This window comes from Homalodisca vitripennis, chromosome 4, assembly GCF_021130785.1.
Source record: "Homalodisca vitripennis isolate AUS2020 chromosome 4, UT_GWSS_2.1, whole genome shotgun sequence".
Classification (NCBI taxonomy): Eukaryota; Metazoa; Arthropoda; class Insecta; order Hemiptera; family Cicadellidae; genus Homalodisca; species Homalodisca vitripennis.
This window is the reverse complement of record NC_060210.1, coordinates 198,231,206-198,246,703: the sequence shown is the minus strand read 5'-3', so window position 1 is coordinate 198,246,703 and position 15,498 is coordinate 198,231,206. Positions and strand designations below refer to the sequence as shown.

Here is a 15,498-nt window from a genome sequence, read left to right as displayed (position 1 = left end):
GGTTTAATTTTCAATTACTTTAATTGCACCACCCCCATGATGAGCAAGTTGCTAGAATATATCCAGGATTTTTGGAGACCGTATTCCACTGACCATATAATGAAGCGTTTCTCATCCAGTTTTATATATATATATATATATATAACTGACATGACACACACATATATATATATATATATATATGTCATGGCAAACTCTAGTTTGAGATTTACCTCATTTCGTTCAAATAAAGAACATTTGATTACTGCATTGAGTTCTCGTGTGCACTGTGGCAGAATCTTCAAACTGTATTTAGCGATTGTTGGTCAACTTTATAACGATGTTGCTACTTTGTGTCAAACTTATACTTACCTAAGTCAGTTTTTAATATTGTTAAATTTGAAAAGGAAATGTATAAAAAACAGTGCGGTAAAACACATACAGAGCAGGCAAATTATTTGATCTGATTCAATTACAAAATACGGTCAATGAAAACTCGGGGATAAAAATAAAATACTTTATTACAGTAAAATATACAATCTCTTATTCCAGTTCATACAAAAAGAGCTGACATTGAAGAATATAAAAAACACACCATTAGTAAATGTTATATACATGTAGAAAAAAGTGCAGTACATTCAATAATATTATGCAATAAATTAACCAACATGTTAATTATTTAGAGGTCAAAATCTTAAATTAACATCACATTTTCTTCGTCCCAGTTGATTTTACTTCGTTTGCGCTCCAACATTTTGCCCGGTGCAGAAGAGACCTTGGAGAGAGGAGGAAGAGTCAGGTTGGGGGGTGTGTTCTCTGAGTCTAACAGCCCGCGGCGCTGCCTCTCTTCTGCGATGTTGCGCCACTGCTTGCTGCGGACCAGCTTGAGAGGAGAGTCCTGCAGTTGGCTAGCTTGTAGATCTCCCAAGGGAGTACGAGGCTAAAATATATGAATTATTTAGTTAACAATAAAATACAATTCAAGATAATATATATGTATAGATATACTCAATTAAAATAAAGCCATAATATTAAAAATGCTAGAAAATTTATAATTTAAAAATGGTTTTTTATTGAAGGAAAGAATGAAAATTCTAAACTATATAATGTAATGTGAAATATTTCTAATTTTTAAAGATCTAAAAAGTTATAGTTTTAAGAGGAAACGTTTTAGGATCATGAAACATCCGTAGGATGTTCAAGAAAATGACAAATATTTGTTTTGTTTTCAATAGCGTTTAGAACTTCAAAACATTTTTTAGATGAATTTTCTGATTTAAAAAAAAAATTCAACAGGCAAATGGTTAGAGAGACCAGTTGCCAATAAATCACCAAAACTTGTGAAATTATTACCTAGACAGCTTACTGTAGTCGACGATCACGTGATCAACGAGTTGACATGTTAAAATTAGGCTTAAGATTGAACTACTTAAAATAATTGTAAATGAAGTCTCTAAACTGGTGGATTATTCGTGTGAAGTATTTATCAACAATTTTCCACAAATTGGGTCAATTTTTTTGGTCAATTATTTATTTTTTGTTCACTTTAGTTTTGTCAGAACGTTGTCATATGCAGTATTTTAGTCTGAAAACTCATGACACTTGTGCTCAAATGTTGGTTTTCTCAAATATTACCACCAATTTTTATAGCTTTTAATGTCTGCCTTTTGGTTCACAGTCTCCCAAAATGTGGGTATTTATCATTGCCATCACTGTCTTCATTTACTACATAAGCTACTCAAATGTTTTGTATATTATTAAAGATTATTACCTTACAATTGTTACATAAAAATTACTCATTTTACTGACATCAAATCATGAACCACTTTCAACAAAAAATTACAGGATTAGTGAGTTAGGATTGGTAGAATATGCCCTCCTTAACCTTAGCTGCATTATGTCTGTACACTTTTTAACCACAACAGAAGCTCACCTTGGGCTTGGCGATCTGTTTCACATCAGGAGTGAAGAAGAGTTGCTTCTTCATCGCATTGAGTTCCTTCTGTTTCCGAGCCACCTGTTTGGGACTCTCTGCAAAAGAGTTATTGAACGGTGTTTCGTTGCCAGGTTTAGTATCAACGTTGATCAGCCAGTTATTGACGGAGGACTCGTTATGCTGCGGGGTTTGGTCGTCTTCAGAGACTATCACTGACGGATCCTCCATTTGAACGTCAAAGTCACAGAAACTGAGACTGTCAATACGTGAGTGCAGAGCGAATAACTCTGGTGTACATTCCACCTAAAGAACAGATACGTTATTGGTTAATCTAAACGCTCAAAAAATAGTTTCAGCACTGTATAAAATATGACAAGTTTTTTTACAGGAGTTTTGAGGGATTAACAATAAAGGACTTTTCCAAACCATGTACCCCTTAATATGCAGATCATTTCCTAAATTTAACTAATATGAGACTCATTTAAACCATTGAGATATATATATATATATATCAAGAAACTGAAGAAATGAAGAGGTAGACCTTTGTAAGTATATTATTTAAATCTTGAGAATGTACATACAATAGAAGGTTTTAATCAACACAAATTAATTGGATTTTGAAATTTAACAAATGACTACTCCAATCCTTAGAGCCCTGTATATCAATTTCCTTTTTTTCTTCCTAGGCGTGAAGTTAACTTAAAAATCTTTTATGTTAATCTGTTTAAAGTTACATTTGAATTCAGATTCATGGAGGTATTTTTGGAAGTAATGAAATATAATCTAACTTTTGTAATGACTTTTTTTTACAAATAATTATGTTAAATATTATAAGAAAACAAAAACATAAAATTTGGCAATTTAAAGAAACAAAATTTAAATTCCAATTATAGATATCCAACAGGTGTAAAAGATGTCAACTCTTCTCCCGCCACAAGACAAGCAAATAAATTTGGTTTCTTTAAGTTCAAAGCTAATTTTTATTATAGCTAAATTATAAAAGGTAAAAGCAAAAAAAGTATAAAATAGGCGTACTTAAAATTAGCGTATTTATTGATACAAATAAAAAAGAACTGTTTATTTGAAATGAATTTTTATTTCATTGTAAAAGAATAATAACGAGATACATAATAAATGCGCACTGGTGACAACCGAGAAAGCAGTAATACAAGCCACGGATATGTTTGGTTATGGCTCTGTAGGAGCCACAGAACTGAGGAGCAGGTGGTCGGAGTTAGACAAAGGGTGCTCCCCTCCCCCTGTTGCTGAGTGAAGGTCGTTTATACGATAAGCACGGAACATGCACCATGCATTTCAAAGGCCTTTTGTAAACTAAGTGCAAAATGATGTTCAGTTTCGGATCAATTACAGACAGTCGAGAATAACAAATACAGTGCAACTGTTGCCTAACGTTATACAGTATTTTATCACCAGTTTTACGTTATATACAGGTGAGAAGAGAAAAAATCACAGTAAAAACGTATAAATTGGATTTCTGATATTGAATAGTTAAGTTACAATATTATCATAGAGTACAAATCTGCTACAGCAACAGTTGCGTTCTCAAGCGATACAGAAGTACACGTAATACTTACCAGTACTGGGGTACGAGCTATGTCGAATGACGGAGACCTCACGTCACATACGAAGTGTGATTTGTCTTCTTTCATTAGTGGTGTTAGAGTGGCACTCGCAATAGTAGCTGGTGAGTCCAACTTGTCAATGTCTGTCTCTAAATATCTTGTTTCACGTTCTACTGGGCTAGCTTTTGTTTCTTCCATGACAATGCTTTCGTCATCTTTCGCCTCCTCTTTGTAACCACTGTCATTATCTATGTAACTCTGGTTTTCTGTGTCTTCTGTAAAACTAGCCGCTTCACTAAAACTCTTGGTCTTGGATACTGTTTTCACTCCTGTAGGCGTGCATTCAACCGCATTGGTTATGGTTTTCACTCCTGTAGGCGTGCATTCAACCGCATTGGTTATGGTTTTCACCCCTGTGGGTGTACACTCCACCTAAAAGTAATAATTTAGCATTTAATTTTTATAGTAATTTTTGCCCAACAATCAAACAATATGTTATATAAGTAATATTGCTATGCGACTTGTTAGTTTCTGGCACTAAGATTTAATTTACATATCAAATAACTAATGAAGATAAACTTCCACGTAATAAAAAGTAAAGTAAAAGTAAAGAATGTCTTATTTTACCAGGCGAAGTTAGGGCTAAGAAGCCCTCTCTAACACTTAACCTGGGGACCAACGGCTTAAAGGTGACTTCCGAACCACCACCAATGGCCGGGCAGGCGGGCCGCTTGCAAGGACAGGATCGCTCAGCGGTCACCTGTCCAAGCAGCAGCCACGCTCGGCGTTGCTTGATCTGGTTATCTTGCGATAACCGCCGTACCCACTACACTGCGCCATTGGCTGAAAGTACGTAATGCAGTACTTTCAACATTTATAATTTCTGGATGTAACATATTCAGGTATTACAGGAGTATTTAGGGATTAGGATATGATTTTTTTATTTTTTAAATGTTTTTAAAGAAAAAGGAGAGGTCGATCCCATTTTGTCTGTACTCATGGTCCACTGGCCTGTGTGAGGAGGATCTTATCAAACAGAATAAGGGAAAGAGTTTATACAGTACAAGGTCGATGGTATTGATAAAAAGTGCAACGGTCACAGACAGGATTTGATCCTGCACTATCACTAACTCAGACTGCTCGGCCATCGGCACTTCCAATGATGATTTAACAATGTACAGATTGGAACAATTACTTATATTTTCTAGTTATAGATTGTCTGTTGTCCCGTTGAGTACTGAAAAAGGCATTTCTTGATTACTGCATTGTATTGAACATATATGATAGCTTACCTGTATTGGAGTGCGTGCGATGCCAACTGTCACTGAGCGGGGGTCACTGTTTAGCAGCCTGTACCTCTGAGGACCAACGGGAGTGCACACTTTTTCTTCTTCATTGTACAATCCTAGTTCCTTTGTCATTTGGGCTCCCATTGTTTATATTTCTGAAATGAAACATTTAAGCCATTAAAAAAAAAGAAATTAAATATAACAAAAACGAGTTACGGGTATGTCCATGTAAAACACAGGACAAATAATATATTAGATATTTCATAAAAAATATTTTTATGAAATAACCTAGGTTTGAATGTTTTCAGATAAAGATTATCCTGAGCAATGTTAGCAGCATTGGCTTTTTAGAGGAAAAATTTTATTTTTGTTGGTATTTTGTCTTTAGTTAACACCTGTTAGCAGAGTTCATTGATGGCTGTTTGTTAAGTCTCACATCTCAATTTTATAACTGATTATACATTAATCTAGAAGGTGGCCAGTACCAAGAAGCCATCTTCAGAACAAAAGATAACTAAAAAATATGCTTTTTTTACATTTAGGTTAAGAATTGTTCTTTTCTATTACTTATGTTTTAAACCTTACTTCATGTAACGTGAGTTACCAAAATTACAGATTTTTCAAGTTTACTTATGTAATAAACAACCAATAACAATAATAAAACAAATTCTATTTAAGAAAAACTATTACAATATGGTACTATTTTTTTAAATTTTTTAATTTGTTTCATTTGCAGGAATTTTTCATATAAGTTTTTTCTGTAACGTGAGTTTACTGTAAAGATATTTATTCATAGCACTTTAAACATTGTTTATATATTGGAGTTAATACTAATATACAAAACAAGCTCTTTAAATGTTGACTTAAACAAATTGTCTTTAATTACTGACCTTCCCAAATTTTACTGATGCTACCACATCAGATATTAGCTATACTTATAGGGTGCTCAATGAAAAAGCTGTATCTGCCCTATTTAATGGTCTGGGTAGTTCTGATTGGGAAACATTTTTCTCATACTGTAAGAATACAAATGAAGCATTTGAACTTTTTATTAACGATTTAGTGGTCACAGGTTTAATAACTGTTGTCCCTTTAAGGAAAAAAAATTGTAAAAATAAGGAAAAACCCTCAGTAGCCCAAAAAAACTGGTACACTCCGTACTTAGGAAAAATTAAATCTTTTCTTGTAATATGTCATGAAAAATACAAAGCTAGACCATGTTCTAAATATAAGGAATATTATTCTAGGCTAAAAAAATTGTACAGATCAGAAATAGTAAAAGCCAAGAAACAATCTAATGCAGATTTCATTCTGAAATCTCCAAAATAAATGTAAAGCAGCCTGGAAGATAATCAATAAGGAAACTGGTCGTTTAATTAAACAAAGCACTCCAAATTTACCCATTAGTGCTACTGAGTTTAACAATTATTTTGTTAATGTTGGTAATAACAACCAACAAGGTTTTCCCTATTGATAAAATTGCAACCCCACTTGAAAATTTTACAGTCTGTTTAAACCTGTAAAGGATCCTAAACTGTATTTTAAATTTAACTTTGTAGATTGTGTTACTGTGAATAAATGTATAAGTAGTCTAAGTAAATTCAAAGGCAGAAGATGTTTAATGGGCTTTCAAATTATGTTCTCAAGAAGTTAGGTTTAGTTTTTTGCTCATTCCTTTAACGATTCTAATCCAACTGGAGTTTTTCAGAGGGAGTTTTTCCCCAACTGTTTAAAGGTAACAGCTGTAAGTCCCATTTTCAAAAAAGTGATAGGCTCAGTGTAAATAATTACCGTCCGATTGCTCTTGTGCCAGTAATATCCAAGCTGATAGAGTCCATTGTTAAGGATCAGTTAGAAACCTACTTTGAAACAAACCATTTTCTTACTTCTGCTCAGTTTGGATTTAGAAGAGGATTATCTACCATTAAGGCGGTTGAAAATCTGGTTTTCAATGTTTATGGAGGGTTTTGAACACAACGAAGAAACTAGAACATTACTTTTAGACCTTAGTAAAGCTTTTTGACCTTGTTCCACATAAAGAACTTCTAGAAAAGCTTAATTTTCTATGGCTTGGAGAATGTTGAATTATCTTTTATGAAATCTTATTTGGTATACAGGTCACAATTTGTAAAACTTGGAGACCAAAGATCGGACCTGAGGATGGTGACGAGGGGGGTTCCACAGGGCTCTGTCCTTGGTCCCTTTCTTTTCATAATTTTTTGTAAATGACTTACCTAATTTTCTTCCAGAAAAGTGCCTTCTTTATGCTGATGACACCACACTTTATACATCTAGTCCTGATCGAGAACGTAATGAATTGGTCATTGATTACATGAAGGAGCGTTGTGATCTTTGGTTTTCATCCAATAATCTTATCTTAAATAATGATAAAACTGAAGAAATCATCTTTAGTTTAAGTAAATCTACTCATCATAAGACAGTTAAACTTCTTGGAATTAATTTGGATTCTAAATTGATGTGGGACATTCATTACAAAGCATTTATGTACTTGCCTTTCTAGAGTTTTATTTCTGATCCGTAAATTAAAAATGTGTACTCATTTAATTTAGTGACCCAAGCTTATTATGCATTTTTTCATTCACGTTTACTTTATGGTATTACTCTTTGGGGTAATTCCAGTGGAGCTCAAGAAGTTTTCATGTGGCAAAAAAAAGTGGTCAGGTGTATAAAAGGTCTGGGGATAGAGATTCATGTCGAACTATATTTCCTGAGCTAAAATACTCCACATTACCTAGTCTATTTATCTTCTACAGTCTCACCCATGTCAAGGAAAACTTAAATAGTTTTGTTTCAAGAGGTTCAATCCACTATTACAATACCAGAGGTCAAGATCTATTGGATGTAAGATATGCTAGACTGAGTAAAAACCCAAAAGTCTTTTAGCTTTATTTGTATAAAACTTTTTAATAAATTGCCCTTGAACATTAGAAATCTTCCAATTAACGCTTTTAAAACAAAAATTAAAAATTGGCTGATTAGTCAAGCATTTTATATAGTGTAGCTGAATTTGAAAATGGGAATTTCTATTCTATAAAATTTTAATCCAAGATATTATGTAAATATGTGTTTTTTAACTTGAATCTTTGTATTTATTTTGTGTGTTTTAATTTATTTATAGGTTTTATTCATTTATATGTTTTTAACTTATTACACTTAAATGTGTTATACATTTTAAATGCAGATTTACCTTATCTTATTCACTTTTGTTGACTATAGATGTATTTTATTTGACCCGAAAAATTGGCTGATTAGTCAAGTATTTTTATAGTGCAGGCTGAATTTGAAAATGGGAATTTCTATTCCATAAAATTGTAATCCAAGATATTATGTAAATATGTGTTTTTTACTTGAATCTTTGTATTTATTTGTGTGTTTAATTTATTTATAGGTTTTATTCATTTATATGTTTTAAACTTATTACACGTATTGTTTATACATTTTAAATGTAGATTTACCATAATCTTATTCACTTTTGTTGACTACAAATCTATTCTATTTGACCTATATAATTTGACATGTAACCTTTAATATCTAAGATTACACTAAGGCTGTGTACATTTGACTATGTCTATTGCAACTACTGTTGATTAAGGACAATAAACATATTTCATTTCATTTCATTTCATTTCATTTCACTTAACATAGTTAAACTCAAAACAATTAAATAATTATGGTGATATTTATATTTGTATTGGGTCAGAATATAATGCCTGTTTTAATTGTTCAAACATACTTCTAAATATAAGTGTAACATGAGTTACCGAAATTTGTTCCAATATTTTGGGTTTGATCTTATGATTTTAATAAATATAAAACTTGCATTTAATTTAGATAACCTTACCTTATAAGCTTATATAAATCTTTTTATTCAGGAAATTATTATTTGATTTTATTAAACCCACTTCAAGTACACACCAAAATGTTGTAACGTGAGTTACCACTTCAACCTAGAAGTGAGTTCTCGAAGTAAACCTTTGTCTTTTATTTTGGTTCCTAAATATTCCCAAAATGTACAGTTCTGGGTAGTTTAGTAGGAGGTAAGATTAATATTAAGCCTAAAAAATTAATCTATAATATTTTAAGATTAAGAAATAATCTTCAAACTTTTCTACTAAGCAAGAAAATATATGAAGTGCCTGTTAATGACCCAATTGTTTCCTTCGACAAGTAGTGGAACAGTAAAGAAATATTCTATATAAAATCTGGTGTACAGTGATGACTCTTATGTTTCTGGTGAAGTGATTTCTAGTGAACTAATTAGAAAAGAAAGCATCAAAAGTGGAACTTTTGTCCTTGTGCAATTTTAAGTGAAAAAGACTATTTGGATACATTTAATTATGTTGCTATTTGCCAAAGTGGTAAATTGACAAGTTTGGAGACATTGAATTAATGTGTTTGAAAAGTGATAAAAACTGTTATACATTCAAACCGATCGAAAATGATGTTACTTTCGTCAAACTTGGAGAAAATTTTGAGTGTTCTGCCTCTTCCAGAAATTAAAAAGAAAGGTGGAAAATATTATTATTATTTTAAAAAACAAAATAAATATCAGAGAAAAGTAAAATTTTAGCTACACAGACTGTCTAATTGTTTTTAAGCGTTAGTGAATATTCTTTATATATACAAGCCATGTAAAAATGTAGTCTATAATTACCATAAAGTTATTAGATCTTATCTTTTTATTCTTTCATGGTTGTGTTATAAGAAAAATACAAACTGGAAGTTATAGAACAGGCCTAAAGTAAAAAATATGTTGTTTTTAGAAATAATAAAACTTGTTTTTTTACACTGGTAAAAAGTTTGTATTATTTTTACAATTAAAAACAAATATTTAATTATGCCAAACTAAAATAATTAAGTGTACTGATACTAAAGTAGTTATTAAACACAATTCAATATATAAAATTACATAACAAAATTTATTTCTACAAATAACAAATGTCCTTAGGAAAGAGACACAATGTAACCATAGATTACAATAAGACCCAATAGATAGGACATCGGGTGCTCACAGGTGAAGCCACCTAATACTCAACAATATGGCGGCGCGGGCGTGAGTCACCCTACTGAGGAGCGTCGCCTTGCACCCCCGCTCATCACTTCGCTCTTGTCGAGCTTACTGTAGTGACCTGCTATAACACTACCGCTTACTGACGCGTGTGCTTCCGGCGAGTTGCTAAACATCTTGTAGTTTTACTCTTGTTTAACTTGTTTATGTTGTGGGATGATGTTGTCTTCACAAACACACAATGCCTATGTCATTTGTTGCTTTTGGATGCTTCAATAAAAAGGAAAAATTAAACTTTCAACCAGAAGATTGTTCCTTCAGGATCAATTTCTCAGAATTCAGACTTTTTGATAAAGCGTCAATAAACGAAGGTCAATACACTAACATTTATAATATATAACTTAAACTTCCTCCTCTTCTCAACTGAGTATTACAGATTAGTTACAATTAATTAACTGAGTTGAAAAGTTGAAACTATATTTTATGTACATTAAGTAATTTTCCATACTTTATTATAATTCATCTATAAATCTTACTTATTGCCTTACTAATTGTATAATAAATGTTTACAGACTTAACAAAATATTTTATTAAACCTTTATACACTTTGTTACAATATGTAAACATAAACTTTAGATATTTTTTATTTTGGATATTTTGAGCTGAATGATTATAAGGTTTAAAGTCATGTTTCCCTCATCTAATAATTTACCCACATATACAAACTTTGCTCATATTATAGTATATATGCAAAATATAAATAGCAAATAAACTCTTAGTTGTACTTGTTTAGAGTATTGACTCAGATTGAATTCCTTCCTTAATTACATAACTTATGTGATTTTATTTGAAGTAATTACTGTAAACAAGTACAAATAAAGGGTGTTCTACTCACTTTTTTATAATATCTATAATGTACGATACGAGGAAACAGATGGCCCGGCACGGAGTGTTGAGCTCCAAGCGGTCGCGGCACTCGTTAACTAACGTCTCACAAACAATAACTTTCTGGCCAAACTATAAGAGCTAATTAAAAAAGAAAATATGTTCCGAAAACTTCAACTATTCAACAACATTTTCCACCGTTTTTTAAACTTGCCTGACCAAAAAAACGGCAAAAGTAGCAGCCGACTAACTTTTTTATGTCAAGTTTTAAAATTGTAAACATAATTCTCGACTTTATTTAATTATTTAAATTGCAAAAATAATTTTTTTGAACATTTGAATGATACCACAGGCATCCATAGCTTATTGGCTTCACTCATACAAAGTTTTCAAAGTATTTTCTTTATTCTAAGTAGGGTAGATCACGAGTTGATTGAAACGGGAGAACTGAATTTTTACACAAATCGGAGCGTAGTTTTGAGTTTCTATCCCACGACAACATGGCGGACCTGGCTTCACCTGCCCCAATGTTGGCAAGATAGGCATAGCCCATCTATTTGGTCTTATTGTAATCTATGAATGTAACATGAGTTACTGTAACGTGAGTTTACTGTCAATTAGGTCAATAGTATATTATTAAAATTGTGTTTTTCAGTTCTTATTGTTGTAGTTGTCACAGTTAAACTACAAACTCTTGAGCCAATCTTAAGTATTTAGATTAAGAAAATTAAAATATTTAGGACAAAAGTTGTTTCATGTTAAAGTTTTGCTTTCAAATTATGACGTCCTTTTTGTGTAACATGAGTTACCGAAACTAGAGAATTATTATTACCTTAATTTTTAGTCTCGGGAAGTTGAAATCTGGCCAATGTGTATAATTCTTGCTTAATACTGCAAGATATTTTTGCTTAATATTATGCTTTAAAAATTAAAATGTTTCAACCAAATAACTTAGGACCCATGTTTGAAATGTAACGTGAGTTACCATGGACATGCCCTTACACACTGTTTTACAATTTAGTTACTAAATTACACAAATTTATAAAGCAATTCTCAAATACACTTAGAACGTATAAAATACCTTAGAACGGTAAAAAACTTATTGACACTTTCATGTACACGCTGTACTATGTACGAATAAAGAATTTTGAATCTTGAAACCTCGATAAAGAATTTACCCAGTGTTGCAATTTTACATAGGTAAATCTCTCCCCCTCCCTCCCTCTATCCACTCTATCGATGTGTATAATTTGTATTTATTATTATTAATAAACAAGTTTAACAGAGAATTTGAGCCAACTTACTAAACGTTTGAATTTTAACTTACGTACTAAGTTTAGCAAGTGACTTGTTTTAAATTCATAGTTTTTTAAATGAGACACATTTTAAAACTACCCATTAATAATAATATTTAACATAGAGGAACGTGATATCTCGGATCTTCTTGAGGAATGCAGGTAAAAGATGTAAAAAATTATGTTTTTTCTAAGCTCTTCATTGTTGCAGAAGTTTCATTTGCCCCATGAAAAAATTGTACTGGGGTAAATGAGAATCTGACAAGGGGTAAGTGAGACCATCAATCAGTCCGAAAGTCCAACCTTTGAAGATTTAGCTCAAGAAATAGTTATAGAAGAAGAAAATGTCATCAACCAAGAAATGTTGTCAACAAAAGTAGCTTCTGGAAAAAAGGTTGGTGACTGGGTTTTAGTTAGGTTAACCTGATAAAACCAAAGTGTAAGCATTTTGTCGGACAAATTATTGGAATATATAAACATTCTAATAAGTCGACTGTTAAATTTATCACAAAAAATGATGATAATAGAAATTCTACAAATTTTTTTGTTGGTCATTTAAGATTTTTCAGACATACCTAATGAGGACGTGTTAGTGTTTCTAGAAGAGCCGAGACCTGCAAGATTTGGAGATCTCATTCTCAATATATCTTTTTGGTCTTATAACATCCAATAGAAGAGAACAATGTTTGTTCAGTTTTTCTTAAGCAGTTAGGCCTAATGTTTATTTGTTTTTAAGTAGTTTTTTTTTTATAAGATAGTAAATTAATAAAAATGGTTTTCATATCATTTTGAAAAAAAAAAAAACCAATTTCAATATTTTACTTTGTGCGGACACCACCATCTTTAAACACGTATATCTTCATATTGGAACAAGGTTAAGAATAAAAATACCTCCATATTCAGTGTGAAATTTCTGTTCTTTCGTTTACCTCAGTTATATTTTAAAATATGTATATGGCCTAGTATCACCTGGGTTCTCACTTACCTCATAGGCTGGATCAAGTGAGAATCCAAGACTCCAAATTAAAAAAGAGGGGTAGGGTACGATAAGCGGACCCGGTTTTTTATATCGAAATTGGCAAACCATATTACTTAACCATAACCATCGATATAATCAATCGATACTGATTAATTATTTTGAACTATTAACTTAAATAATCTATATCAACAGATGTAAACACTCTAAATAATACACGTAGGATAATATTTCAATTTTACATAAGTAATTCTGATTATTAAAAATGGCAGTCAATTTTAGAAAACTACACGACGTTGCTTTTTCGTGGCTTTAACATGTTGGACTCATACCGGTACCGAAAAACCCATTATGTGAAATTTGTGGGAAAGAAACAACTGTAACTGTGAGAGGAGCAAATATGGTCGTCTTCAGTTTTCCTAATTTTGGTTATAATAATTTGTTGATCACTGTAAATATTAAATTCATATTTTAATATAAAACATATGATTGTTATTGAGAACTATAGGTACTTTTATATCGATTGATAGTCTAGGATTTGAGATGCGAATATTAGGTATCGATGACTATATTCTTTGATATAAAAAACCGGGTCCGCTTATCGTATCCTACCCAAAAAGAGTCCCATTTAGAAAGTTACAGGTATTTTCAATTAAACATTTGCACATAAATGTAAAAGATTCCAGAAAACTCACTAGCAAAATTCGACTGAAATACTAATAACCATTGTGGAGATATTTAGGTTCAAAGAACAACTATATGATTTTGCAGTCTTACTTACACAACTTCAGCTGTTTTAATATCTATAAGTAATAGTTTTATGATGAGTTAAAAACTATGAGTATTTATTATATGTAACAAAAGGGTATAAGAATTACTTATTATTTTGAAGGATAAACATTTCTGACAACTTCGGACAAATGATTTTTACTTTCTTTGAATTAATTTTGAACAATATTGCTATAGGTAATACATTAAAAACAACTGGCTGTAATTAGGCTAATTGTAAATTACTATACTTAGATTGTTTTTGTATTCAATAGTTTAGGTATTTCCAATCTGTAATTTGGTTTGCGAATTTGACCGTTGTGGTGCCTTATTATACTACTGCCCTGATCAACTCAAATTGGCCCATTAACAGTGAATACTACGAGACTTCTAGGCGGTATTAATAAATAAAAACGTAAGGGAAAGCACAAAATACATTTTTGTGTGTGAAGAAAATGTAACTCACTGCTCATTGGTAGGTAAGGCTAGTTTTGCAAATTTAACACAATAACATTAAAGCACAATATTATGCTATTATGTAATAACAAAATATTTTCACAAACACTTTTTGGCAAAAACACACATAATGATAGAGACTGTCATTGCAGAATTTCCAAAGGGCTAAAGAAAGTTGAAACCTTTAAAAAATAGTGAGGTAGGCTAGTCAGGGCCTAATTTCAAATGGCACTGTCACCGTAAATTAATGGATCTTGTTCAACAGGACTTTTAACACTATTGGCCAGTAATAGGCATTTAATAGTAATATAGGCCTAAAACTACTGTTATTTGACATTTAATTCAGTGAAGTATAGCTCAATTCATGTTCATTATGATGACACTAGGGCTAACTTCATTTTGGCAATTTCAAACATTTATTGCTGTAATGTATTATTTAATAATAATAATAATAATGTAGTTTTAAGCTGATTATATTTACAAATATATTAAGTACAAAATATGTTTCAAACAAATTTAATTTGTTAATACATTTTTATTTAGAAGTGAAACAATACAAAGTTGGGCAGGCAACAGACAAAGAGTTACATCTTACTCATTACTACTTCTACGGTTATAAAAGTAGGATATACTTACATGATTAACGTTAGTGAGTAACCTCAGATCTGATATTTATTTTATAACACTACTTTTAGACGATAATGGTCTCTTGCTCTAAAATATACGTAGTCTATAAAACGCACTTTAACGAACTAACAAGAAAACCGTTTAAATTCAAAGCTCCTTCCCAGTGTCCTGCCCTCAAGCCTTCTTCTTCAATCACCGTTCGTCATTGGAGACTGGTTTTGTTATTTTATTAAAACATAGAGTATGAATCCAGTACTGCAACAAACACGAAATCGTACTGCACTATAATAGTTATCGATACCTAAGAAATGTTTTAAAACTGATTTGAAAATCATTGTTTACTAAGATAAGCGTCAAATGTAAACATATTTGTGATACTGAATAAATACAATACACTAATTTACATCATTGGTAAATGAATAAAAAATTTGACAATATCTGTTTTTGTCCTTGGGATTTCCTAATATTTGTTTGTTTTGTAAGTGACAGATTTGTTTGTATGAGTTTAAATATTTCTGTAATTGATTTAAAATATTTCTGTACGTTGTTTGTACAAATGAATTCTTCAAGGACAAAAACTCATTCGAAAACAAATTAGGAATTTATTAAATGAAATTTAACGACTGTGATAAATTGTACATTGGCCAAACAAAAAGGACTATCAAGAAACACGAT

At 31.4% G+C, this 15,498-nt stretch overlaps 1 protein-coding gene across 1 annotated transcript; it reads right to left on the bottom strand.

The window, feature by feature from the left end:
- Positions 1-482: 482 nt before the first annotated feature.
- Positions 483-15,012, bottom strand: LOC124360868. The gene is made up of 5 exons (XM_046814830.1): positions 14,833-15,012; positions 4,791-4,942; positions 3,511-3,930; positions 1,913-2,218; positions 483-919 (listed from the first exon to the last, which is right to left on the bottom strand). Exons 2-5 carry the CDS (start codon positions 4,929-4,931, stop codon positions 674-676), a joined length of 1,113 nt encoding a protein of 370 aa, XP_046670786.1. The 5' UTR covers positions 4,932-4,942; positions 14,833-15,012; the 3' UTR covers positions 483-673.
- Positions 15,013-15,498: the final 486 nt, after the last annotated feature.